The sequence below is a fragment of the Entelurus aequoreus genome, linkage group LG09 (genome assembly GCF_033978785.1).
Source record: "Entelurus aequoreus isolate RoL-2023_Sb linkage group LG09, RoL_Eaeq_v1.1, whole genome shotgun sequence".
NCBI classification, from domain to species: domain Eukaryota; kingdom Metazoa; phylum Chordata; class Actinopteri; order Syngnathiformes; family Syngnathidae; genus Entelurus; species Entelurus aequoreus.
The window spans coordinates 19,386,930-19,413,843 of record NC_084739.1 but is presented as its reverse complement, the minus strand read 5'-3'; the positions used below and the strand labels follow the sequence as shown (position 1 = coordinate 19,413,843).

Sequence of the window (26,914 nt, the reverse complement as noted above, 5' to 3'; positions counted from 1 at the left end):
GAATAGGCTGAATAGTTTGAAGTTGGAATGGTTTGAAATCGGGTGAAAAATGTGGAAGGTAGAGCGCGCCAAAATCTGGAGAAGAATAGTAAGTTGACGTTAAATAATGGATACATTTTGGTGTAAAAAAAAACAAAACGTGTGAATGCTTTGGAGCAGTGGTCCCCAACCACCGGTCCGCGGACCGCACAAGTTTTTTGTTTTTTTTAATGAAATCAACATAAAAAACACAATATATACATTCTATATCAATATAGATCAATACAGTCTGCAGGGATACAGTCCGTAAGCACACATGATTGTATTTATTTATGTAAAAAAATAATAATAATAATAATTTTTTTTTCGTAACTACACCCCCCCCCCCCCCCACCCACCCCCCCCCTGTAGCGTTGACCGGGTGTAGCGTTGACCGGTCCGCAGCTACAAAAAGGTTGGGGACCACTGCTTTGGAGCATTCACACAATAAGTCACCATTTTGATTTTAAACAAACGCCAGGTTTTGACACCATCAGATAAGTGTATTATGTTTATGATTGTGCTTGTAGTTAATGTAGCACTGCACTATAGCATACTGATAGCTATTTTGAAAATGTAATTTAGCCATTATGAGGCTAAATGAGTTTTACATCATGGTAAGATACAATGATGACTATGTACCTCTTTTTAGCTGATGTGCAGATCATGTGAATTCATAAACACGCAAACTCAAAATTATTGTCACTATTAAAGTCTATCCGGTTGTAAACCCTAGTCAATGTTTAACACGGTCGTCACAGAACCAGAATTAATTGACACAGAGCGAGGTCACTGGCACCTCACATGTAAACACCAGAGCGCAGTGAAAAGCAACTGTCTGAACCTCTGTCCTAAACAATCATACCCATAATAATGAGCATTATAATTAGTCACAGTCACTGTACTAACATACAATACATCTCACTAGTTTATTTCTACATTTGGACTTTTAATACATTTCCATTCACAATTAAACAACACTTCATTGTCAATACTGGACAGTTAAACAAGAATCAGTCGCAAGGTGTCGCACTCCTTGAGGTGTCATGCAACTGACTTTGGAGTGTTGCAATGAAAACTGAGGGGAAATCCACAAGCTAGTTAGCAGTGTTGCGTTACAAGCGAGGCTATGTGAGCGGACTGTGGCATCTTGCAGCGTCATCAACACCATCTATAGCACGTCTTGGCTCAGCAGCATTCCCTCGACGGAGCAATGGCCCAAACAACAACTCAGAAATAAGCAAACTGCTCATATTTGACCTGTGGTGTTCTATATTATTATCAGTGGAATAGCCTTTGATATACATATTTCAGTAAGAAGTGCAAAACCTTATGATCACTGTCAAAAGGTCTTCTCCTCAGTAGTCCACAAGGCTTCTTTTAAGAGCCTCCGCAAACTCTGTGAAGGATTGTAGAATAGGCAAAATTAGTATTAATAGTCAGACTCACATTTGTACAGTTTTTAAAAAACTCATAGGGGGTAACTGGAATATGACATGTATAAATATACACACATATATACACAATATATACACACACACACACACACACATATATATATTATTTAAAAATATATATACATAGACACATATATATACACAACATATATAAAAAATATATATGTATATATATACATATATTTAAAAATATATATACATAGACACTTATATACACACACAACATATTATAAAAAAAAAAAATATATATATATATATAATTTGTATAATATTTATATGTATAAATATTTTTAATTTTAAACATGTTCAAAATATATAAATATATATTATGGCTGCAACAACTAATCGATTAAATCGATTATAAAAATAGTTGCCGATTCGTTGGATCTATGCTATGCGCATGCGCAGAGGATTTTAAAAACAAAAAATTTAAATAAACCTTCATTTATAAACTGCAACATGTACAGACAGCTGAGAAACAATAATCAAAATAAGTATGGTGCCAGTATGCTGTTTTTTTAATAAAATACTGGAAAGGATAGACATGTAGTTTGTCTCTTTTATCCGATTATTAATCGATTATCGAAGTAATAACCGACAGATTAATTGATTATCAAATTAATCGTTAGTTGCAGCCCTAATATATATATATATATATATATATATATATATATATATATATATATATATATATATATATATATATATATATATATATATATATATATATATATATATATATATATGTATATTATAGATCAGTGGTTCTCAACCTTTTTTCAGTGATGTACCCCCTGTGAACATTTTTTTAATTCAAGTACCCCCTAATCAGAGCAAAGCATTTTTGGTTGGAAAAAAGAGATAAAGAAGTAAAATACAGCACTATGTCATCAGTTTCTGATTTATTAAATTGTATAACAGTGCAAAATATTGCTCATTTGTAGTGGTCTTTCTTGAACTACTTGGAAAAAAGATATAAAAATAACTTAAAACTTGTTGAAAAATAAACAAGTGATTCAATTATAAATGGGTTGTACTTGTATAGCGCTTTTCTACCTTCAAGGTACTCAAAGCGCTTTGACAGTATTTCCACATTCACCCATTCACACACACATTCACACACTGATGGCGGGAGCTGCCATGCAAGGCGCTAACCAGCAGCCATCAGGAGCAAGGGTGAAGTGCCTTGCCCAAGGACACAACAGACGTGACTAGGATGGTAGGGATTGAACCCCAGTAACCAGCAACCCTCCGATTGCTGGCCCGGCCACTCTACCAACTTCGCCACGCCGTCCCTAATTATAAATAAAGATTTCTACACATAGAAGTAATCATCAACTTAAAAGTGCCCTCTTTGGGGATTGTAATAGAGATCCATCTGGATTCATGAACTTAATTCTAAACATTTCTTCACAAAAAAATAAATCTTTAACATCAATATTTATGGAACATGTCCACAAAAAAATCTAGCTGTCAACACTGAATATTGCATTGTTGCATTTCTTTTCACAGTTCTTTTGACAGACATTTTAGTGAGGGTCAAACCATCATGGCATGGGGGAAACTCTGGGTTTATGGTAATGGATGGACTAGCCTACTTGATTTGATGTTCAGTTTATGAACTTACATTCATATTTTGTTGAAGTATTATTCAATAAATATATTTATAAAGGATTTTTGAATTGTTGCTATTTTTAGAATATTTAAAAAACATCTCACGTACCCCTTGGCATACCTTCAAGTACCCCCGGGGGTACGCGTACCCCCATTTGAGAACCACTGTTATAGATTATATATGTCTAATATATACAGTACAGGCCAAAAGTTTGGACACACCTTCTCATTCAATGAGTTTTCTTTATTTGCATGACTATTTACATTGTAGATTGTCATTGAAGGCATCAAAACTGTGAATGAACACATGTGAAGTTATGTATTTAACAAAAAAAGGTGAAATAACTGAAAACATGTTTTATATTCTAGTTCCTTCAAAATAGCCACTCTTTAGTCTGATTACTTTTTTGCACACTCTTTGCATTCTCTCGATGAGCTTCAAGAGGTAGTCACCTAAAAGGATTTTCACTTCACAGTAAGGCTGAAACGACGCGTCGACGTAGTCGACGTCATCGGTTACGTAAATACGTCGACGCCGTTTTTGTGCGTCGACGCGTCGCATATTTACGTCACACTACCGTCATGGCAAAGCGCAAAGCAGACGATCAAAGCAGACGATGCGAGCGGTGCGAGCGAGGGGGAAAAATCACGCCAAAAGTCGTCAAAAGTGTGGAAGTATTTCAATACACAGCCTAATAATAATGTTGTTGAATGCACACTGTGTCGAGCGTAAATGGCCTATCACAGCAGCACAACGGCTATGAACGAACATTTGAAAAGAAAACCATCAACCATCAACTAGTCAATCGTCCGCGTGAGCATACGTTGTCATCATTACACAAAAACATGAATGTGTCATTTGTATCTGCTAGGGGTGTAACGGTACGTGTTTTGTATTGAACCGTTTCGGTACGGGGCTTTCGGTTCGGTACGGGGGTGTACCGAACGAGTTTCTAAGCTAAAGCTAACTTTAGCTGCTAAAGTCTTAACAAGCTGCTTCGCTCCTGCCTCTGTCTCAGCACGCAGCATTGTCCCACCCACACAACCATCTGATTGGTACACACGCAGCATTGTCCCACCCACACAACCATCTGATTGGTACACACGAAGCATTATCAGCCAATCAGCAGTGCGTATTCAGAGCGCATGTAGTCAGCGCTTCAGCGTGGAGCAGATAGGTGTTTAGCAGGTGAGCATCAGGCAGCGGACTCTCCCCAAATGATAATAAACACCTCCCAGTCAACTACTAGTAACATCACTATAAGCCCGTTGACCTTCTAGAAATATAAACTGCAGCTCAGCTCACTCGCAGTCCTGGCTTGAGGTGAAGGCTAATTACCTCTCAGTTCCAGCCACATCGACCCCTTCTGAGCGCCTATTTTCAGCTGCTGGGAATATTGTAAACAAGAAAATAAGCATAGCATGTAGACATGCTAACCTTTCTTCATTACAACTGTTAGTCACTCACTGGAATGAGTAGAATTGGTTATTGTGTACTGTGTTGGACTGGATGTTTATTTTGCACATTTTAAAAGCAATACTTAATGTTTACAGTGCTCCAGAATATTTAGATTGGCACTTTTTTGTATTGGATGTTTATCTTTATTTTTGCACATTTTAGCAAATAAGCAATACTTTCACTTTTGTTGAAATGTTTACACTGTTGTTACAGAATATTTCGTTTTGCACTTTTTTGTATTGGATGTTTATCTTTATTTTTGCACATTTTAAAGCAAAATAAGCAATACTTTTACTTTTGAAATGCTTATACTATTGCAGAATATTAAGATTTGCACTGGATGTTGACTTTTATATTTGCACATTAAAAAGCAAATAAGCTACTTTTAATTTTGTTAAAGGTTAAAAGTTTTAAATGTTTACATTGTTACAGAATATTTAGTCATGTTGTTGTCAATGTTGACTGAGTGGCCATACTTCTTTTTTTTTGTAAATAAAAGCCATGCCTTTCGAAAAAACTGGCCTACATTAATTTTTTCATCTTCATTTTGAATAAAAAAATAATCGGTAAAAGGAAAAATAATCTATAGATTAATCGAAAAAAGAATCTATAGATTAACCGATTAATCGAAAAAATAATCTATAGATTAATCGATAGAAAAATAATCGTTAGCTGCAGCCTTACTTCACAGGTGTCATAGTTTTGATGCCTTCAGTGACAATCTACAATGTAAATAGTCATGAACATAAAGAAAACACATTGAAATGAGAAGGTGTGTCCAAACTTTTAGCCTGTACTGTACATGTGTGTATAAATATGTAATTATATATACACTTATATATTACATCGTGCGCACACAAAGACAAAATATTTTTATAATAATTATTTTGAATATAATTAAAAAATATATATAATCATGTTTTCATTGGAGGTGTTTCCTACATACCTTTAAGCAGACATGCAGGACACAATCCCTTTCTGGGAAGATGCCACGTTTGTACATTTGTTTTCCGTTTTTGCTATTGTTTTATTACAATTACCGGTAAGTCTCCTGCCGGGCTTTTCAATGACATACCTGCTGACTCCTGCTGTTCTTCTATTACACTCATAGTTAGTGCTTGTTTCACCTCATCGTTATCGTCATCATCATCTGTAGTGGAAGACAAACTTGAATAAAGTCAGCTGTAATTAAAGCAGCAATATAATAACATAGCAACTGATTCCTACAGTCAAAGGTCTCTAAAGATGAATCGTTTCTAGATATACAGGAATGATTTAGATTTTCAAACCAAAAACAAACCAGCAAGTGAAAAAATGTACAAACAGGAACTCCGATGAATGACAAAATATGTTACCTGCTGAGCCAGAGCCCTGCTGGTTTAGTTGCTTACTTTGATCGACATCCCTCTCATTCTGCTCCATTTTCAAAAACCTTTGCAGCTTCTCATCTTCAATCTCTGCATTAAAAGAAAGAAAACCGTTGCAATACAATTACACTGTCACTTGCAATTCCTTTCCTACTTCAAAATGACACTTTTGAGACTTGAGGAAGTTTAAGTTGGCCGAAGTTTATATGATGAATTTAAAAAAGGTTAATTTGTTCACTGCTCGCTGTACATAACCTATGAAGTCAGACCTACACTGGTTCAATGTCCATTTCTCAGATGATATAATTGTTGATGACTGAAGTGCTGATATCAACCAAACCTAACCCCCCCGCCCAACCCCCTCCACATCCCACCCCCTGGATTGTAAATAATGAATAGCCTTCATTTCTAAGAACAAGAATAGACTGTCGAGTTTCAGATGAAAGTTCTCTTTTTCTGGCCATTTTGAGCGTTTAATTGACCCCACAAATGTGATGCTCCAGAAACTCAATCTGCTCAAAGGAAGGTCTGTTTTGTTGCTTCTGTAACAAGCTAAACTGTTTTCAGATGTGTGAACATGATTGCACAAGGGTTTTCTAATCATCAATTAGCCTTCTGAGCCAATGAGCAAACACATTGTACCATTAGAACACTGGAGTGATAGTTGCTGGAAATGGGCCTCTATACACCTATGTAGATATTGCACCAAAAACCAGACATTTGCAGCTAGAATAGTCATTTACCACATTAGCAATGTATAGAGTGCATTTCTTTAAAGTTAAGACTAGTTTAAAGTTATCTTCATTGAAAAGTACAGTGCTTTCCCTTCAAAAATAAGGACATTTCAATGTGACCCCAAACTTTTGAACGGTAGTCTATATACTCTGATGATTAACTTGTGTGATGACTGTATTATGCTGATAGTATATATTTGTACCATGAATTGATTAACGTGGACCCCGACTTAAACAAGTTGAAAAACGTATTCGGGTGTTACCATTTAGTGGTCAATTGTACGGAATATGTACTGTACTGTGCAATCTACTAATACAAGTCTCAATCAATCAATTGTATTTTGTAACAAATTTGAGAAGTTTTCAATATTTCAGTGTAGGTCGAATGGAATTGTGACTAATTTAATTTTGAACATTATAAATGAAAACCGAAGCGATTTGGAAAATTGCCCATAATGCCAAATACTAAACAAGAATCAAACATTTGAATAAACTCAAAAAGTGTTTTACCATTCAGCTCTTCTCTGACCTCCACAGCGTTCACTACTTTCACATTCTTCGCGGAGCTTCTAGAGCTCACGCACGGTTCCAGCGCACAGTGCTGGGAGTGATGGTGGTTATGGAAACTCGGAATATCTGCAAAGCGTTTCCTGCACGTCCTGCATTCTACTTCAAAGGTTTTGTCCAGCTTCAAGGCGGCGTGTGTGGTGTGGACATGAGTCTTGATCTGAGCGTAGGAGGATGCAGTTATCGCACACGGGGCACACACGTACCGGCAGTGGCCTTCAGAGGCGAGACTCATCATGCAGCGTTTGTATGTGGTTTTCATCGCAGTTTCGGTCTTCTCTGAGACCATGCATGGACATGAGTCCGCCGGCGAGACGCTCTCAGCAGCTGCAGCAGGTTCAACGCCTTCGTCCATGCGGTAGTAGTCTCTACTATGGAGGCTCTCGTAGTGCTGCAGGAACTCGCCTTCGGACTTAAACGACATGCTGTCGCACAGGCCGCAGAAGTGGGCGCTCTTTATCTGCCCGTTGTGCTCATTGTTGCAATGCCGCCGCACGGTGGACTCTTTGAAGAACTTCTGTGGGCAGTGGCCGCAGGCGAACCTCTGGAAGCTGTGGCTGCTCAAGTCGCTGCAGTGCTCGTGGACGGCGGCTTTGGAGTCGAAGACGTCCTCACACATCCTGCACATCCAAGTCGGCGCCGGTTTGGATGAAGATGGGACGGACGGGAGCGCGGAGGAAGAGCACGGGTCCATTTTGCTGGCGGACAGCTTGGCCTTGGCTTCCGCGGGCACTTCCTGTTCAGTGAAGAAGGTGTGTTCTCGGTGCGTGTCTGACACGTGCGACATGATGTCTTCCAAGCGAGGCATTTCCACCTTGCACTTGCGGCAGTAGAAGCAGAAGTTGGAGAGGTGAGCTCCTCCGTGAAAGCGGCTCATGTGCAGGCGGGTGATTGAAGATTCTCCCATGTGTTTGCCACACACGGCGCACTGATAGAAGATTTGATTGGCAGCCAAGATGTGATTACTGGCGGTGACTTCCTCTGAGAACCTCAGGCCACACTCACAGAACCACGCGGTCATAGTGCTTCCTAACTTCTGTCGTTTGGCTGGAAAGTCTTCATGCTTGATGTTGTTCTTGTTTCTTTTTTGATTGGGCGTGCTCGTGACAGACCTTTTCTCCTCACGGTCAGTCCTATGTTGATTTTCACTAAACCTGCAGTACTGGAGAAGAGCTCGCTCCATGGTCTTGTTGATATCTACATCATGTTGGGTTGCTTCTCTGTGCCTTTCCACTTCCGCTTGGCTCAGGAAGATCAAACAGCAGAGGGAACACTGGCCTCGCACTTGCATCTGTTTCATTAACTGCACCACTGTTTTATCAGCCTTGGCCACTGCAGAGCCCTGTCGGCAGTGCACACTGGGGACAGAAAGATAGCAAAAGAAGACCCAAGAAGTTGTGTTAAGAGATGTACATTAACAATTATGAGCTAGTTTTATTGCTTTATTTCTGGTGAAAGTTACCCACATGCCTAAACAATATGGACGAAAGGCAGTTTATGGTAGCATTAGGGATGTCCGATAATGGCTTTTTGCCGATATCCGATATTCCGATATTGTCCAACTCTTAATTACCGATACAGATATCAACCGATACCGATATATACAATCGTGGAATTAACACATTATTATGCCTAATTTGGACAACCAGATATGGTGAAGATAAGGTCCTTTTAAAAAAAATAAAATAAAATAAGATAAATAAATTAAAAACATTTTCTTGAATAAAAAAAAGTAAAACAATATAAAAACAGTTACATAGAAACTAGTAATTAATGAAAATGAGTAAAATTAACTGTTAAAGGTTAGTACTATTAGTGGCCAGCAGCACGCACAATCATGTGTGCTTACGGACTGTATCCCTTGCAGACTGTATTGATATATATTGATATATAATGTGGGAACCAAAATATTAATAACAGAAAGAAACAACCCTTTTGTGTGAATGAGTGTAAATGGGGGAGGGAGGTTTTTTGGGTTGGTGTACTAATTGTAAGTGTATCTTGTGTTTTTTATGTTGATTTAATAAAAATAAAAAATTTAATAAAAAATTAAACCGATGCAGATACCGATAATAAAAAAAATTGATACCGATCATTTCCGATATTACATTTTACAGCATTTATCGGCCGATATTATCGGACATCTCAAGGTAGCATTTTAAAGGATTCTGCTAACATTTAGCAAAACAAAGGAGCAGGGGTCTTCAACGTATTCCAGTCAAAGAAACCCCAAGCAAAAGTAGAGACGGAGCAGGGAATAGGGCTCCACAATTCTGACAAAAAACCCTAATTGTAATTTTTCTCCCCAGGTTTGCGATTTTTATGTTTTATACATAAAAATGCATAAAACGGCGAAAATAACGAGTGAAGGAAGACATGTTACTTTTAGACAGTCAATTACACATTCTTGTCTGAAAGTGCCATACATTAGAACACTGTGCCATAATTTACTGTGAAAATTATTTGTCTTTATGCAGACAGACTCAGAGCTTTTGTCTACATCATGCTCTTAAACTAAAGAAATATCGATACAAAAACTACTTAGTGTTTATAATGTAATGCAATCATAATATATAATAATACAAGTAACCATTTAAAAAGGATATCAACTTGTATTTCTTATTGCTGTATAATTTTTTACCATTTACTGTAATTGGAAGGTAAATAACTTTGTTATCCTAAACAAAAAAAACAATAAAATGGAGTCCTTTCTCCAAGCAAAACATTTACTTAAATATTGAACATCTTAAGGTGCTTTTTTTTTTATAGTTGGAAAAGCGAGGTCGGACGCTGTCTCATTCTGGCTTGTCCTTCCGTGTTAATGTGCTAGTAATGTCAATCAAATCAAATAACACCGCTAATCGCTCAGTGGCAGTTTGCTGCGCTAAACGCTACGATATCTTAAATGCTAACTATAAAGCTAAATATACAAATATTAGCGATCCTAAGAGGGATAAGCGGTAGAAATTGGATGGATGGATGTTTATTTTAAACCTGCAAGTTATTGTGAGTAGCGTGGCTACGCTACTGCTATAGCTAAAACAACATTACAGTGTGTTGGATTAATGTTCATGTGGATTTAAAGACATTTACATTTGTGAACAAATTGCTGGGAGGAATATTATCAAATAAAAAATTTAAAAAAGCGATACACCAAAAATGCCCCCCCCCCACTGCAGTACCTTTTCGGAATCTCTGGGGGTCACGGACCCTCTGTTAAAGACCTCTGATATAGAGCATTCAAACTAACTACTTCAAGATTCAAGATGCTTTATTGTTGTCCATTCTTTAACATGTACAAGACACATAAGCACTGAAATTTCATTTTCGGCACTTTTGTTGAACATTGAATAAAACCGTATGAGGGTAGGGGTTAATTGTGTACTGGGAACTTTAAAACATTAAATTAATATCTGTTATTAGAATGTCTTACAATCATTTAACACTGTGTCATTTCCAGCAAAAAGATATGCAGATGCAACAAAAAAATTATATATATATTTTTTTATCAAAACAGCAAATGTTTTTTGGTTACTTAATTTTAAAATAACTTGTTCTTTTTACAAATCATGCAATACCAGACAAAACTTGGAATACACTTTCACAGACAGCATAGAAATTGTTTTCAAACTATTTGACTGGTATTGTTTATCTTTTATGATGAGGGTTATTGCTGTTTAATTTGTAGTTTGGTATGTACAGTACAGGTAAAAAGTACACCTATACTAGCATTAGTATGTACAAGTTAACACACATACATCTGTTTATTTTACTTATGTACCCAAAAAGCTGAGTATTAACTTTAATAACTATATTTTTTGAATGAAACACCCAAATACCTGTGCAAACAAAACTGCAGCAGCAATCACTAAGTGAAAGACAGAAAGTGAAACTTACTTAAAGTGAGCTTGCGCTGCCTGATGTGAACTCAGCACTTTGTGACACAGACTGCATTGGACAGTGAACGAGGTTTCCTTGCACAGAGAGATGATGCGATGCTTAGCGTGTTGTGGCACCGGTATTGGCGCAGCTCCTTGACTAGTGTCTGAAATGAGCACAAAAGAAATAAAATCAAACTACTAAGCCTTACCTATTAAGCCGTGTCTAAAAAATGTCCCTATATGGTGAATATCAAGTGATTTTGAGTTAGTTTGCAGGTTTCATTATGAATTAAAAAAAATAAAAATGAACTGCACAATATATGATGGCATAATGACAAAAAAATGCCATTAAAATAATCAAAGGGGAATTGCACTTTATACTCCCACTATACACAATCCTTATGTGAGGCAATAACTTACTACATTACATCCATTCAGCATGTATATAAAACAGTGTTGGAGATTTTTAGAGGGCTTTATAGACAGAACAGATCGTATCTTTAGACGCCTTTTACCAGCAGTTTTTCGCTACAGTGCATCAGGAAGTTTTCACAGCGCTTCCCTTTTTCCCTATATTACAACATTATTCCAAAATGGAATAAATTCATTTTTTGTTCTCAAAATTCTACAGACAAAGACCCCATTAGGACAGTGTGAAAGTGTGTTTTTTTTTTGCAAATGTATTAAAAATGAAAAAATAAATAAATCACATGTACGTAAGTATTCACAGCCTTTGCTCAATACTTTGTTGATGCACCTTTGGCAGCAATTACAGCTTCAAGTCTTTTTAAATACAATGCCACAAGCTTGGCACACCTATCTTTGGGCAGTTTTGCCCATTCCTCTTTGCAGCACCTCTCAAGCTCCATCAGGTTAGATGAGAAACGTTGGTTTTCATCCAGGATGTCACTGTGCATTGCTGCATTCATCTTAGTCTAGCCAGGGAGGTGACCAAGAACCCGATGGTCACTCTATCAGAGCTACAGCTCTGACTAAGTGAGAGGAGAGAGGAGAACTTTCCAGAAGGACAACCATCTCTGCAGCAACCCACCAATCAGACATGTATTGTAACGTGGCCAGACAGAAGTAATTTCTTAGTAAAAAGTTTGCAAAAATGCACCTGCAAGACTCTCAGACCACGAAAAATTAAATTATATGGTCTGATGAGACAAAAATTTTACTTGCGAATGAAGCATGGTGGCCACAGCATCATGCTTTGAGGATGTTTTTTAGCTACAGGAACTGGGAGACTAGTCAGAATAGAAGGAAAGATGAATGCAACAATATACAGAGACATCCTGGATGAAAACCGACACTTTCCATCCAACCTGATGGAGCTTGGGATGTGCTGCAAAGAGCAATGCGCAAAACCCCCCAAAAGATAGGTGTGCCAAGTTTGGGGCAAACACTTGCGGTTGTAACTGCTGCCAGAAGTGTGTCAACACTGTAAATATTTATGTATTTAGTTAATTATTTAGAATAAAAACTTCACATTGTCATTATGTCTGTACAATTTTGAGGACAAAAATTAATGTATTCCATTTTGGAATAAGGCCTTAACATAATGAATGTGTAAAAGGTGAAGCGCTGTGTATACTTTCCGGGTGGACTGTGTTTAGAATACACAGAAAAAGGAAAGTCATGTGTTCTTGTCTCATACAAGGATTGTGGATGATGGGCAAAATAAAAAAAACTGCAGTTACATTGGAAAGATGATGTTTGTTACAAATAGACTTTTTAACATTGTAACTTTAGAGCTTTGAGGACAAAGTTCACTCTTACCACTCATCACAAGCGACTCATTAAAGTGGTTTTTGGACGACATGTGTTGAAGACACTCGTCTCGCAGGTTGAAGAGGGCGTAGCAGGCTGGACAGGCAAAGCAAACGATGCGCTGACAGTTCTGGGACACGCAGTGACCCTCAGGATTAGCGGACGATGCCTAAAAAAAGGAATACATCCAAAAAATGTATTTTCTTTTAATTAGTTAAAGTGTAACATAAATGAGGGTTAAATGAGCGGAGTAACCTTTGATTGGACATGTGACCTCCACTCGTCCTTGTTCGGAAAGTAACAACAACAGACCACACAGGCAAAAAACATGGCGGGATTTCCTTTAAGACCGAGTGTGGGATCACAAGGCGAGTGGTCAAACCTAAGGAAAAAAATTTTAATTTATAATTAAATATTCAGATTGGAACACAAATGCAAAAAAAACTACAAAAAGCACCTTTTTAGATGACCGTCAAGTAGAGACACGTTGTCAAAAACTCGCCCACAGTTAATAACTGGACATGTGTGTTTTCTTGAAGGGTTTATAGGAAAAGCAGACCGTGCACGTCTGCGTCTTTCAAATCCGGAATTGATCATTCCAGGCTGGAGGCCTAGAAAAAATGCAAGATACTGTATCTGTGTGGACATTTGCTAACACAGTGTAACCTCGATTTACGAACTTAATTGGTTCTTGAACATGGTTTGTAAACCAAAAGGTTTGTATAATGAGGCAGAGGTCCCCATTAGAATCAATGCAAACATAAATAACTGGTTCTATCCTCAACAAAAGTCCCTATTTTAGTTTTTTTTTTAAACTGCACACTTTTAAAGACACTTTAATGTATATACTGTATATATACACACAAACATCAAACCAAGATAAGGGGTAATGGCTCAACATTTTTAAAAAAAAATCCAAACTACACAACAACATTACAGTAAGCTTGAATGTCAACACAAACACACAGACTGAAGTCTTGTTGGTGCGCGCCAAAATGTTGCTACAATAAAACAAAAAAAAAAAGGAAAATCATTTTACCTTTTCTTTACGAATATTTGTGGCATTGTTGAACACTGGCAGTTTTGGGGTGACAAACCAGCAGTGGTTTCACGTAATCACCGCAAGCATTGGCACAAACTCACAGTGTGAGTAGATCTTTCATCAGCTTGTGTCCTGCTAGTGCCTTCTCTTTTGATGTAATAAAAGGTGCGCTCTTGCATATTTTTTGGTCTCATCACAATTAAAGACTCGCTGCGGACCAAATCCCCCTTCGCTGGTAAAATCCTCAAACTGAAGGTGCTGCTAACCAGAGGCTAACTCGCTGAAAAGCTAGCTCAAAGTGGTTGTCTAGCAACCTGAAGCTATACAGCCAGACTCATTCAATGAGTTTCTGATGACACAAGGTGATCTCTAAAACATGTTGACACAGCTCTGACGGGCGCAAGTTACGACAATTGTGGTAAGGAACTTAGAAGTGCTGCTAGCCGTTGAAGCTCTTTAAAATTGCCGCACCCGTGTGTACAGAATGTATGGTGCCCAACTTATTCAAAAAGGGCCGTGTCCATGTGTAAACAAAATTATGTCATCAAAATGTCAGCCTCCGATGTCTTCAAGTGGCATGCAAAATGAATGAATGAAGTGTTTGTACGCTGAAACATGGTTTGCACACCGAGTCATATTTGGCAAAGTCGCAAATAGAGGCGTTCGTAAATCGAGGTCCCACTGTACCGCTCCTCCTTTTAACACAGTACATACCAGGCATCTTTAGCCACGCATCCACACAGCGCTTTGCCTCTTGATTCGTTGTATTTGTTGATCGACACATTAGCTCCTGCTGTCCGTGAACTCTTTGCTGTATCTGTTTTTCCTGAAAAAAACAAAAACCAAACTATTCTGCGCATATTCATGCACATGTCTGTGGAAACTATGTAGCAAACGAAAGACTTAAAGGGCCCATATGTAGTAATGTGGCCAGTAATGGTACAGCAATCACGGTCACAATTCTGTAGTCCCCTCCCAGTCTCCATGACTGAGGTTGCCAGATACGCAGCCGAATCCGAATCCTACTCCAAGGAACTTCAAATGGCAATTGGCGAGTCCTATGCTGTAGGTTTCTCTTGTTTATAGTTATTGCAAGATGGTTTACTAAGTAATTATGCCACATTTTACAGATGTCGATTAGCCAAATTTATTTGTAAAGTTACACAGCAATATTTTTGTCGGGAGTCGGGACAGATTGTTGGCATTACCCTGCTAAAATGTCTAGTTTGACCATATGACCACCATCAAAATAATTATATATAATAATATACAACACATTATATAATCCCATAAGCCTACTTGGATGGCAAGCCAAGGCAAACAGTAAAATTACCGCCACATTTCATTTAGCATAACTCCATTTTGCATCCAACCTGACGCACTGCATTCTCTTCCATGTACGCACATCACCATCTTTCAGTGCTGAGTGCAATTCTATGAGCCAACCCACGTTACGCAAAAACCATGTTACGCATAAATCGGTAGAAAATGGATGGATGGATACTACCATGTCAATACACAAAGTAGAAAATCACTGCATGTAATGCATTATAATGTGCCAAGCAAATACCACCCCATATGTGCCTTATGCACATAAAGTACCAGAAACCGCAATTAGCCGTGATAATGTTGGAACACATTTCTTTAGCATATCAGCATATTGAGAACAAAATAGGCACTGACACTACCCATATCCACATAGCTTTTATTTGTCGAAGATATACCGTACTTTGCCTTGTCAGTTGGATGACACATCGAAATACAGGCTAACGGGCATATATTTCTCCCGTCAGCCTATATGTCGATGGGTCATTGACCGGGCTAGCATGCTAAGATACGCTAGTGTGATGGTGGTGCTTCACTCCTAAGCATTCGTTGCATGAACATACTAGCTTTGTTAGACAAGATCATAGACCGTATTGGACAATAAAGTTTACATACGAAATGTCCATTTCCATGTATTACAAGTAAGAAAACGTAAATGGCTGACTTTCCTATTTAGGAGGAAATTAGCAAGTTTGGCGTCAGATGAAAACATCTTCTACGCCTTTAATCGTCTCCATCTTTCAAAGGCATCCCCGATACAAATCCTTGTTTTATTCCTGGTTTTTGTCATGAATAAGTTGAGAATCGTAACGACCCCTTTTACATTTACTAAGGTCTGACATGTTTAGTAACTTTACCAGTGGCAGTAGCTCGACGAAGGGGGCGGTGCGTAAGTGGCAACCTGGATGTGACACACTCAGACTTTCTAATTGGTCAAACGGTGGAGGGCGGAGCATCGGAAATCAAAACAATAACAATATTTCGGGGATGTAAATCTAATTTTGAAATGAGCATATCCCGGCTGAACTACCGTTATCAGTTATAAAGGTATTCGAGAATAACGTGATTTATTAATGCCTTTTGACATATCAGGGTCATTTAATGATGACTTGACATGAAATTATTACATATGGCACCTTTAAGTATCCTTCTAATGTGCAGCAAAATGTATTGTAAACATTGCATATGTTGTATGCTGTCCACATGGAGGCACTGTTGCTCTAAATATTTATATTGTGTGATCCCACGTTTTTAATAAATATGCCAAGAAACTGTCCCAAATCCCTTTCAATAAGGGGCTATAAAAATTAAGCTTTTCATAGCAAGAAATGAGTGGGATGAGTTGGAGCTTTGTTAAAGGGCAGCATTTGCATTAGTCTCTCAGTCATGCTAATGCATGCTTTTATTTGCAGTCGTTTAGACTATTGTAATGATCTCTGGTGTTCACAAAAATAATTTTAGAACTCTACAATCATCACAAAACTCACATTCTGATGAGGATCAGTGGGTAGGAGCACATTACACCAGTTTTAAAGTTGCTGCATTGGCACCTCGACCACTTCAGGGTCGATTTTAAAGTTATATTATTAGTTTTGAAATCTCCTAATAGCCTCGCGCCTTCTTATCTAACAGACCTGTTTTTACAGTATCAACCGTCGCGGATCCTTATGTCCTCTGGTACCAAACTTTTATCTTTACCAATTACCAGAAAAAAGACCCACGTTCAGGCGGCATTTAGCCACTATGGCCCCCACCTATGGAACAGCCTGTCAAGAGAGCCTCAGGACAGCAGAGACCGTTGATTAGGGTTGGGTATCGAGTATCGAGTATCGATTGGAACCGGGACTAACTTTCCGATTCTCCCGGAATCGTTCAAAAGTTGAAATTTCGATTCCTATTTTCGATACCCAGTCAGCCGACCGGAAAAAAATATGTCCGTCGAACCGGAAGAAGAAGCCGCTGAACACCAACGAAGAAGCGCCCACCGCCGGAAGTGTTAGCATAGCCGAGCGAGTCAGTCAAGCTCAAGCATGGATAGCGGGCGTCGGCGGTCGAAAGTGTGGCTTTACTTTATAAAAAAAAATGAAATAACCGCGAAATAACAGAACTCCATGTCCATCAAGAAACGAGTGGAGAGAGAGCTGCAGATGTACCAAGACGTTCCACCAATACTTATGTCTGACGACCTTGCTACATGGTGGTGGTCCGGTGGAACCAACAAAAGACTTATCCTTTGCTGTCAGATCTCACTTTTTCCTATTTATGCGTTCAAGCTTCTTCCACACCCAGCGAACGTGTATTTTCCACAGCAGGAGACACTATCTGTCCAGAACGCTCACGCATCCTGCCTGAGAAGGCGGATATGATCATTTTCCTAAACAAGAACTGTCTCTGATTTTATACTGTACCTGCTGCTAATCTGGACTGGGTTTTGCAAGTTGTTTCTTATTGTTTATTTGCTTTTCTGCACCAGGTTAGCCCATCAGTGGGCGCACGGTAACATTTTTAAGTACCTGCAGCATCATACACTTGTGTGTGTAAATGTGTTTTCATGAGGTTTCCTGCAGCATCATACACTTATGTGTAAAGGTGTTTTCATGAGGTTTTCACAAATAAAGCTCTCTTGAGGAAAGTGTACCCTGGGAAAATGTATTCATAATTTATAATATTTATATTCAAGTTCATAGATTTGATATTTATATTCTAGTTGAAAACAGCCCTGTGAGGAATTTATAGTAAAGTTCATAAAAAGTTAATAGAATTAAAATTGATGGAGAATGTCAGACTATTTCATTCAGAAAGACTGTAGGTTAGCTAGCTCATTTAAAATATCCTAAACTTTTTTTTGACCCTGCCTCTTAAAAGAATCGGAATCGAGAATCGGCAGGAATCGGAATAAAAGAATCGGAACCGGAATCGTTCAAATTCAAACGATACCCAACCCTACCGTTGATACTTTAAAAAAAAAAAAAGGTTAAAGACATACCTTTATAATCAGGCTTTTTACTGATCACGTTCATGCTCTTAAGTTTTTTTTATTGTTTTATTTTTTATTTTGCTTATTGCTATTATTACTACATTACTCTCTTAATGTTATGTTTTTATGAATTTTTTTATATTTTATTTCTACATGGATTTTATAATAGGTTTCATACTATATTTTAGATGGCGGTAATTTGAGTTATTCTCCAGTGTGGCCATTTTTCTCAATCCTCACGGCCATGCCACAATAATGTTCCCTGAATCCTTTGTAAAATTAGTTTTACATCTGAAATGTTTTGTGCTTCTCCAAAACAAAACAAAAAAAACCACCAGGAAGGCACATTTGGATACATTCTCTCATTTCAGTTTCAAAATATTTCGTCCATTTCATTTTCCAAATATTTAGCCCACCCTACAACTTCATGTGAAAATAATCCTATTAGTGGACAGATGCAGATTTAGGCTTTTGTCTAACAGCTTTAATGACAGTAGGAGTATTTTAGAGTGCTAGGCAAGCTCAAAAGCACAGTAAAAAGGTACACTTGTTCTCACCACAGTTACATTTCACGGCAATCTGGCTGTTTTGGGAACATGGCGGCAAAAATAGCTTGGGCACTTGGATGAGTTAGTATGAATTCAGGCATTTTAGTGCTCAAAGTATCTCAGGTTTGGGGACTTAATTTCTAGCGGCTAACGAGCGCTGCCTCGCCCATATTCGAAATTTCCAATGTTTTCAGGCACAGTTTACATTTAGCACGTCTTGCCAGCTACAATTTGTATTTATCTTTAAAAATCCATGCGTTATTGAAGCTGCACTTCGCTGGCATCGTCACCAAACTAGCAGAAGTAACGAGTTAGTGGGCCTGCCTGCAGTCCATTGCACGCCACATGCACACACAGACTAGACTGAATATATATTTCTCACACCGAATCATGACGGTCCGTAGCAATTTACATTTCGTTTCGACATTGATTATGTTTGGATTAATGAAACTTGAGATATATTTCCATTACTTTTCTAAAACATCAATCAATCGGCGTGGCGAAGTTGGTAGAGTGGCCGTGCCAGCAATCGGAGGGTTGCTGGTTACTGGGGTTCAATCCCCACCTTCTACCATCCTAGTCACGTCCGTTGTGTCCTTGGGCAAGAAACTTCACCCTTGCTCCTGATGGCTGCTGGTTAGCACCTTGCATGGCAGCTCCCGCCATCAGTGTGTGAATGTGTGTGTGAATGGGTGAATGTGGAAATACTGTCAAAGCGCTTTGAGTACCTTGAAGGTAGAAAAGCGCTATACTAGTATAACCCATTTATCATTTAATCAAAATGTATTAAATAGCATTTGAGCAAATAACATTTTAAAATTCCATGAATTTGCCAGGTTTCCGTGGCCATACAAACCCTGCAAATTGTTTTAATCCATGCTTTCTTACCTTGAAGGCTCTACATTTGTCCGCTCTTTCCCGTTTCTCCAGGGCCACCTGCTGCGCCAGTCTGTCCAGAGTAGATGCCACGTGCGCTTTTTGCCGGTTAATTTTATCATCGATCTTTAGGAAAAGAAAGGCCATGACAATGAATATAGCTCCAATTTTGTGTCTGTACCGCTCAATTTTAATGTGTCGTTTTTCTCACCGTTTGTATCGATGAAGAACAGCCTTCTTCGTCACTATCGCTCAGCAGATCGACACACTGTATCCCTGGCCTTAGTGGGCCCTCCTGTGTAAAGCAGTGGTCACTTTGTAATGTACTGAATTAATATAGTAATTAATGTATGGTTTCAAATATCAAGGTAAAAAATGTTTAACAAGCCCACCTTTCGTTGCATGAGTACACTAATTAAATAATTGCATTCAAATGTTATTTAGATTTTAGACACAGTTGTTGTCTAGAGTTAGGCAAAGTTCAAAGTTTCCCCGAGATTGCCAATATACTTGTCGCGGTGCGGGCGTGTCGGGTCAATATGACATCATACAATTTGCATAATCGTCAAAGATGCAACTACCTTCTTTAAAGAGGATAAAAAAACTCTGACATTAGTAATTAATATGATATATTTGTTCTTATATATTGAAAATGTGTTATTTTTTTTAATCTCATATGTGAATCATAAACGACTTAACTATTATAAAGAGATCTGTTGTATTTCATTGATGTAAATTGTGTTACAAAATGAGGACAGGAAGTAAATGTGCTAAATTGCTATGATATGAAAAAGGGGTAGGAATAAATAAGCTTGGCTTCTTCCCAACCCTTTTCGAACATGTTGTAAAGAGAAGTATAAATATGTAAGGTATATAATGTATCACTTGTAATTGAATGCATGTTCGAAATTAATTCAAACCAAATCAATAGTTTTGCTCTAGTTTTCAATTGTTTCACAACGGCTGCTGGTCCTTCAAGTAGAGAAAGCCCATTTTTAGCTCCTCTCTTAACACAAGTACAGTGTCCAACTCTCCATTAACAGATAAAAGATATAAAGATGCTAGATTTTACAAAGAAAATGTCACTTAAGAGATAGTAAAATTGTAATAATAATAATAATAATAATACATTTCACTTATAAGGCGCCTTACTGGGCACTCAAAGACACCGTACAAAATCAAAACAATAAAATCAATTGGACAAAAACAACCACAACAACAAAGATCGATAAGATTTACAATGAATAAGCAGTCAGGAATAGGTGTGTTTTGAGTCTTGATTTGAAGAGGGATATTGAGTCAATGTTACAAAGGTCTGGTGGTAATAGGTTCCAAAGATGTGGGGCTGGATTCTTCATTCATAACTCCAAGCAACGTTTGTAAGTTTTACAATATAACTAAAACCATTCTTAGTTACTAAACTTTCCATGGCTTTGAACCTGATATCTCCATAAGGTAGACTTTCTTTTGTCAAATACTGCTCGTTAGTGGTTTATAAAAAGCAAGAGTTCGCGTTAATCGCTCGATAAAAAAATTAGTGCCGTTATTGAAATGTATAGTTAACGGTTTATTATCGCGTTAACTTTGACAGCCCTAATTCATACGCAAATTTCCTGACGGTGAGGCAGACATATGTGCTAACTACTTTGGTTATGGGTTACTCACAGACACAAATTCCACTTCGTCCACCTCATCCTCTTCTTCTTGACCAGGAGAAGACATTTATCTAGAAAAAAAGAACAACAAATGTTAAAACTACAGACCAAAATCCAAATCGGGTAAACACTAAGAAGTGTATTTTAGAGATGGGTCAAACAACAGTAATGCATTAATGCCTTATGAAACACAAAGATTGATACGGTGTCCCTCGAAGCCTAATGTGTGTCACTTTAAGGAAATGAATTCTGACCAATAGAGCTGCTGTGTCGTTTGACTGCAAAGCGCCAAACTGTTTATTAGAAAGCACTTATTTTGGCTCACAAGTGACAGTTTGTACTAAATGAAGTCGGCAGAGTGGCGTGTCGCATTTGACATCAGTTTTCGTCTCCATCATCGTTCAGAATGGAAACAGACGATTCCGAAGTGTGAGATTATTTTGATCCTGTAGAGCCAAATGAGGCAAATGTTATTCTTTACCTGTTTACTATTTGGAGTGTTTAAGTGAGTGAGAAGACAAACTATAAATGAGTGCTGCAGAGAGTGAAGAAATTATGGATAAAACAGGAAGAGTAGTCTCGACAGTATGGCAGTTTTTTTGGATTTTTTTCCAAACAGACCGTAGTCCATAGCTGCGCTCACCTCTTCTTTTCAAATAAAATAAAAACAAAATAAAAACAAAATATAACAAATGTGCTATTTTTAAATAAAAGTAGTTTGGTTCGATAATATTAAAACAATAATTACTGCATAACAAAAAGTCATTTCCACACTTAAATAAGAATAACAGACCAAATTAAATGTTACACAGACCATGCAAATTCCATGGCAGTAAACCTGCAGAAAATGGTTCTTCTCAGGTTTCTATGGTTCTTCTCAGGTTTCTATGTTTACATGTTCACACTTTGCACTATTTTGTTATAATTTATTAAGCATTTCTTACATATTCCTTATTTTTGCACCTTCATTTTAAGAAGTTATTGTTGAGTGTTTAGAATTGTGTTTCCTTTATGAGTGTTTTCAATGGTTGTGCTGACATGTCCTTTCCTTTCTGCCTTGATATCTGAAGGGATTATATTCAGAAGAAGGATACATTTAAAATAAAAATATGTGCGTGTTATATATTTTCCTCCTGGTCCTTATTTTCCATAGGCAGGCCTCACATTTTTACTTTTTAAAAAGGTCAAGGCAAGTTTTGCCTTAAAAGAGGGCTAATATTTTAGGGCACCAAGGCATATATGAGATCTAGGGCTGCCAATTATGGCCAAAGTACTTATTAAGATTATTGTTATCAATATTCAAGTCAGGATTACTGATTGTTAAGTAAAGCAGTGTTGGGGTGTGAACGTTATACCATCAAGTCATTTGTAATGTCTAATAAAAAGACTATAGATAAATGTTATCCATATATCTATAGACAAATATTAGGTTTTTTTATTCTTAAATTACATCAACTTGAAAGCTTTTTGTCCATTCCATGATGCCTTTATCTCTATTTTTACATTTTGATAGAGGGCGTTTTTATTGTTTTTAAGTTATGTACATTTATATGTAGAAGTAGATGACATATTGGGACAGATACATTAGGAGTTTGATCAGAAATATGTCATATAGGAATTAACTATACTCAATAACACTAACAAAATGCTGTGTCACATGAATGATTTTTGAAGTAATACCTTAGTGACATGAAAAAAACACAATGTTTGAAGTAATACCTTAGTGACATGAAAAAAACACAATGTAAAAAACAACAACCTGGTGTTTACTTTTTGATATCAAAATAAAACACAAAGCAGTTTGGCTAATGAAGATGAAGTCTAACAAGCTTTGTTCTTCTCCAACGCCTCCTAGTGGTTCAGTACAACAGTTTGGTCAACGACAAAAAACCCGCAGTGATCCCTCTCACATCGAATAAACAATCTTCACAGCCTGCGTTCAATTCGATGAGATGACAAAACATTTTAGCTAGTATTGATGTTATTTGAACACTGATACAATTTGCAGTTAAATAAAGGACGAGTGAGCATCCTAGTAAACAAACTAAAGACTTTATAAACAAGTTGTGACAACGTTTACGACACTGCTGCAAAACATCAAATAGTTTTTCTCCTTCGCTGTATACTTTTAGTGTGGGGACAAGTGCGTCTGTCTACTATATTGTCCACACCTGTATCCATCTAAACCAGTGGTTCTTAACCTTGTTGGAGGTACCGAACCCCACCAGTTTCATATGCGCATTCACCGAACTCTTCTTTAGTGATAAATAAAATGTTTTTGTTTTTTCAAATTCACGACAAAGTTATGTTTTTTTTTACTGGTGCTCAAAATGAACTGTGCATGAACATCACCTTGTTCAAAGAACAAAACCAACACAGTGCATGACCTCACAACAAATTACACACCTGCAAATCAGATGGAACATTGTTTGGGGGTATCCATAGTATGCTGATAGGGAGAAGTTTTTATTTACAAGATGAGTCGGATGTGTCTTGACCTCCGCGGCGGAGGCTCCACCGAACCCCTGAGGCTGACTCACTGAACCCCTAGGGTTCGATCGAACCCAGGTTAAGAACCACTGATCTAAACACAGCAGTGTGCTCTAAAACACAAGGCGGTTAAATCAAGTGCTTGGCTCCGTTTACTCCGAGGGGAAATCTCTGCAGCAAAGTCGGTGTCGTTGGTCCGCCATGATTATCCAGCCAAACGCTGCTTCGTGTTGCCAAAAATGCATTAATAAATCACGTTTTTTCGGTCATTAAAAAATAAAACGGTATTACTAACCGTCTGGACTTTTATCGCAAATTATCATTATACCATTTACTGTTACATCTCTCGTCCATTAACAAGTAAAAAGTCAAGGGCGGTCACGGCATGTTCTTTCCGCAAATGTCGGTCAATTTTTTTTGCATTACGGCAAATGACGAAGGCGGTCGCGGCAAATGCCGCGGTAAAATTCGAACGCTGGAGTGTTTTCCATGGTTGTGTTGACATTTCCTTTCCTTTCTGCCTCGATAGCTGAAGGGATTATATTCAGAAGAAGGTTACATTTAAAATAAAAATATGTACATGTAGGGCTGGGCAATATATCGATATACGCGATATAGAAAATGACTATATAGTGATATTCGAGTATACGTTCTCACAGTTGCTTTTAACTGCTGGCATTACACAACAGGCTCTTCCCACTCCTTCTTGTGTCTCCTTCTCACAGACAACAAGCGCACCGTCTACATATGTCACATACTGTCACGTCATACGTCACATACGTATACGCCCTCGCGGAGCAAAGTTAGCTGTGGTGCGAGTGGTAATACGAGAGAAAGAAGGTGCGAATCTGGTAACAAATGAAGGAAGAATTAATTCCCAAGAAAAACAGCAGGGGGTCCATCGTCTGGCGGTGATTTGGCTTCAAGTGGGAATATGTCGAACAGACAACCGTAATTTGTCAAGTGTGGGGAAAAAGCATTGCTACAAAAAGTAGCATTACTGCTAATATGTAGCATCATTTGAAAAGTCACCTGCTAGAGAATGAACAGTGCTTACTCCGCATGTCAACATCTCCGGCCGGTGCCACACCATCAAAATGCTGAGGCAAACATTTTCACATCAACACTGTATGAAAAAAAGAGTCGACAACAAAAGGACATAATGTCCGCAGGAACCTACCAAATAGCGAAGGACGAACACTATTTTATTTCCTATTATGCAGCTCATTTTTATTGGACACTTATTGAAATATCTTGTGTGACATCATGTTTTTAAACTATTGTAGTGGCGTTCTGTACAAAAAGTGTACTCTAATTTAGTGTAGTTTTGATTTGTCATCTTGAGGACATCATGCACAAAAGTGCACTTATTGTCATGATCCGTTACCCGGATCATGGCATGATGTATGTTTTTGGTAATGTTTCTGTGTTAGTCTGTTTCCTGGGAGCACCCTCTTTCCCTGTTTACTGTTGGTTTCCATGGGCACTGATTCTCCTCACCTGTCTTAGTTTAGCAATTAGTGTTCTCGCCAGGTGTTTTGGTTAATCACTCCCCTTTATAGTGTGCGGTCACCCAGCAGTAGTTGCTGGGTCAATGTTTGCTGTAGGCAACATTTACGTCTCATGTTTTTTTTTTCTCATCGCTGTTGCAAAGTCTAGCTTTCCTCGTTTTTTCACCTTTGGTGACATTTTGGTTTTGTTCTGCTCCACGCTTGCTAGCGTCCTCAGTTTTGTATTTTTGTCTTGCCTTTAATTTATTAAAATAATACTTCATCTTAACTCCACGACACTCCTGCTTGTCTCCTACCTTGGAAGGAACACAACAATCGCAGCCATGCGTCGAAGACGTAACACTTATAGCTTGTTTTAAAATGTCTCTGACAATCTTGCACTTTCTGTTTTGGAAATGACATGAATGTTTGTGCCACTGCTTAATAACTGTTTAATAAATACAGTTGTGGTCAATTGACTTATTTGTGATTTCCTTCTCTGCCTGAAAGTTTAAAATGAGCATATATTAATGCAGTATGAACAAGAATGTTTTAATGTAGACACATAGAATCGTCATACTGCTGTGATTATATGTATCAAGTGTTAATTCAAGGCTAAGGCAAAATATCGGGATATATATATCGTATATCGCGATATGGCCTAAAAATACCGAGATATTTAAAAAAGGCCATATCGCCCAGCCCTAAATATATGTTATATATTTTTCTCCTGGTCCTTATTTTCCATAGGTCATAAAAAATATCAATATTTGTCGATATCCTTCGACAACCCGTTTTCAGCCTACAATACTGTACTTAAGTCTAGTCAATCAAAATCAGAAAACAAAATAGTCTTCATTAGCAAATTAAACAGAATAGCGCATGCTAAAAGGTTACTTAAAGGTCTTCTATAGTCCGTCCTAAAAAACCCTTTAATGTAGCCGTCCTAAAAAAACCTTTAATGTAGCTCCATCTTAAATACTGGATGCAAATACGCTTTAGACACTTGAATGTTAAGAAAATACACCATGTTTACATTTAACAACGCGTATAAACTCAATAGAGTGTGCTGTGTAACAAAAAACTCACATAATGTTAAAAAAAGACTGGCGGTCTTGAACAGTCTGACGGATCCTATGTTGTTGCACTATTATTCATGACCGCTAGAGGCAGCAAACGAGTAAAACGTTTCTTAAAACCACGAAGAAGACCTAAAGTGGCCTGGAGGTGCATTTTGGAGTTCGGAAGTGTAGAACAATTAAATATGTAACCAAACATGTCGTCGACATAAGTCATAAGTCACAATTCTTAGTTGCACTCTCATTTTACGCCTTTGTTGAGTCTGGTGAGTACTTCAGGAAACGCTCAGTCGGTCTAAAAAACGTTGAAATAAAGCAAACGTGTAGCTAAGAGTAGTTCTCGCTGATGCAACGTTAGGTAAACATATGCTGGTTGATTGCAACAACGAACAAACACGCGTGGTCATCTCACCCGTCTGCTTCACCGCCAAAATGTAATTTAACGTTGACTTCTTCTCTCTAGTGTGGCTCTTCTTGGATAGCATATCAAACTCCGCGACACAATACGTCACAAGTAGCTCCAAGTGACCACTCCTTTTGAAAACTCCGAAGGCCCGCGCG

At 37.9% G+C, this 26,914-nt stretch overlaps 1 protein-coding gene and 1 long non-coding RNA gene across 3 annotated transcripts in view; both read right to left on the bottom strand.

Moving 5' to 3' along the window:
* LOC133657233 (uncharacterized) overlaps window positions 1-26,914 on the bottom strand; it is a 972,718-nt gene that overhangs the window by 185,080 nt on the left and 760,724 nt on the right. The gene's annotated exons all lie outside the window — the stretch shown is intronic.
* LOC133657230 (E3 SUMO-protein ligase ZNF451-like) lies at window positions 928-26,914 on the bottom strand. Of its 2 annotated transcripts, none has more exons than XM_062058288.1 (13): window positions 26,766-26,914; window positions 21,305-21,365; window positions 19,851-19,934; window positions 19,652-19,765; window positions 14,627-14,738; window positions 13,328-13,481; window positions 13,126-13,252; window positions 12,880-13,039; window positions 11,114-11,261; window positions 7,160-8,574; window positions 5,940-6,005; window positions 5,624-5,698; window positions 928-1,417 (listed from the first exon to the last, which is right to left on the bottom strand). In XM_062058288.1, exons 2-13 carry the CDS (start codon window positions 21,359-21,361, stop codon window positions 1,377-1,379), a joined length of 2,553 nt encoding a protein of 850 aa, XP_061914272.1. In that variant the 5' UTR covers window positions 21,362-21,365; window positions 26,766-26,914; the 3' UTR covers window positions 928-1,376. The 2 variants fall into 2 exon arrangements, with proteins under 2 accessions (XP_061914272.1, XP_061914271.1); XM_062058287.1 differs by having other exon boundaries at window positions 5,904-6,005; window positions 26,766-26,913.

Excerpts from the sequence above, each read along its gene's own strand:
- LOC133657230 (XM_062058287.1), bottom strand. The coding sequence starts at position 21,361 with ATGTCTTCTCCTGGTCAAGAAGAAGAGGATGAGGTGGACGAAGTGGAA. Across the intron at positions 19,766-19,850 it reads GTTCTTCATCGATACAAACG|ATCGATGATAAAATTAACCG; the intron begins GTGAGAAAAACG and ends CTTTTCCTAAAG. Across the intron at positions 13,253-13,327 it reads CTTGACGGTCATCTAAAAAG|GTTTGACCACTCGCCTTGTG; the intron begins GTGCTTTTTGTA and ends TTTTTTCCTTAG.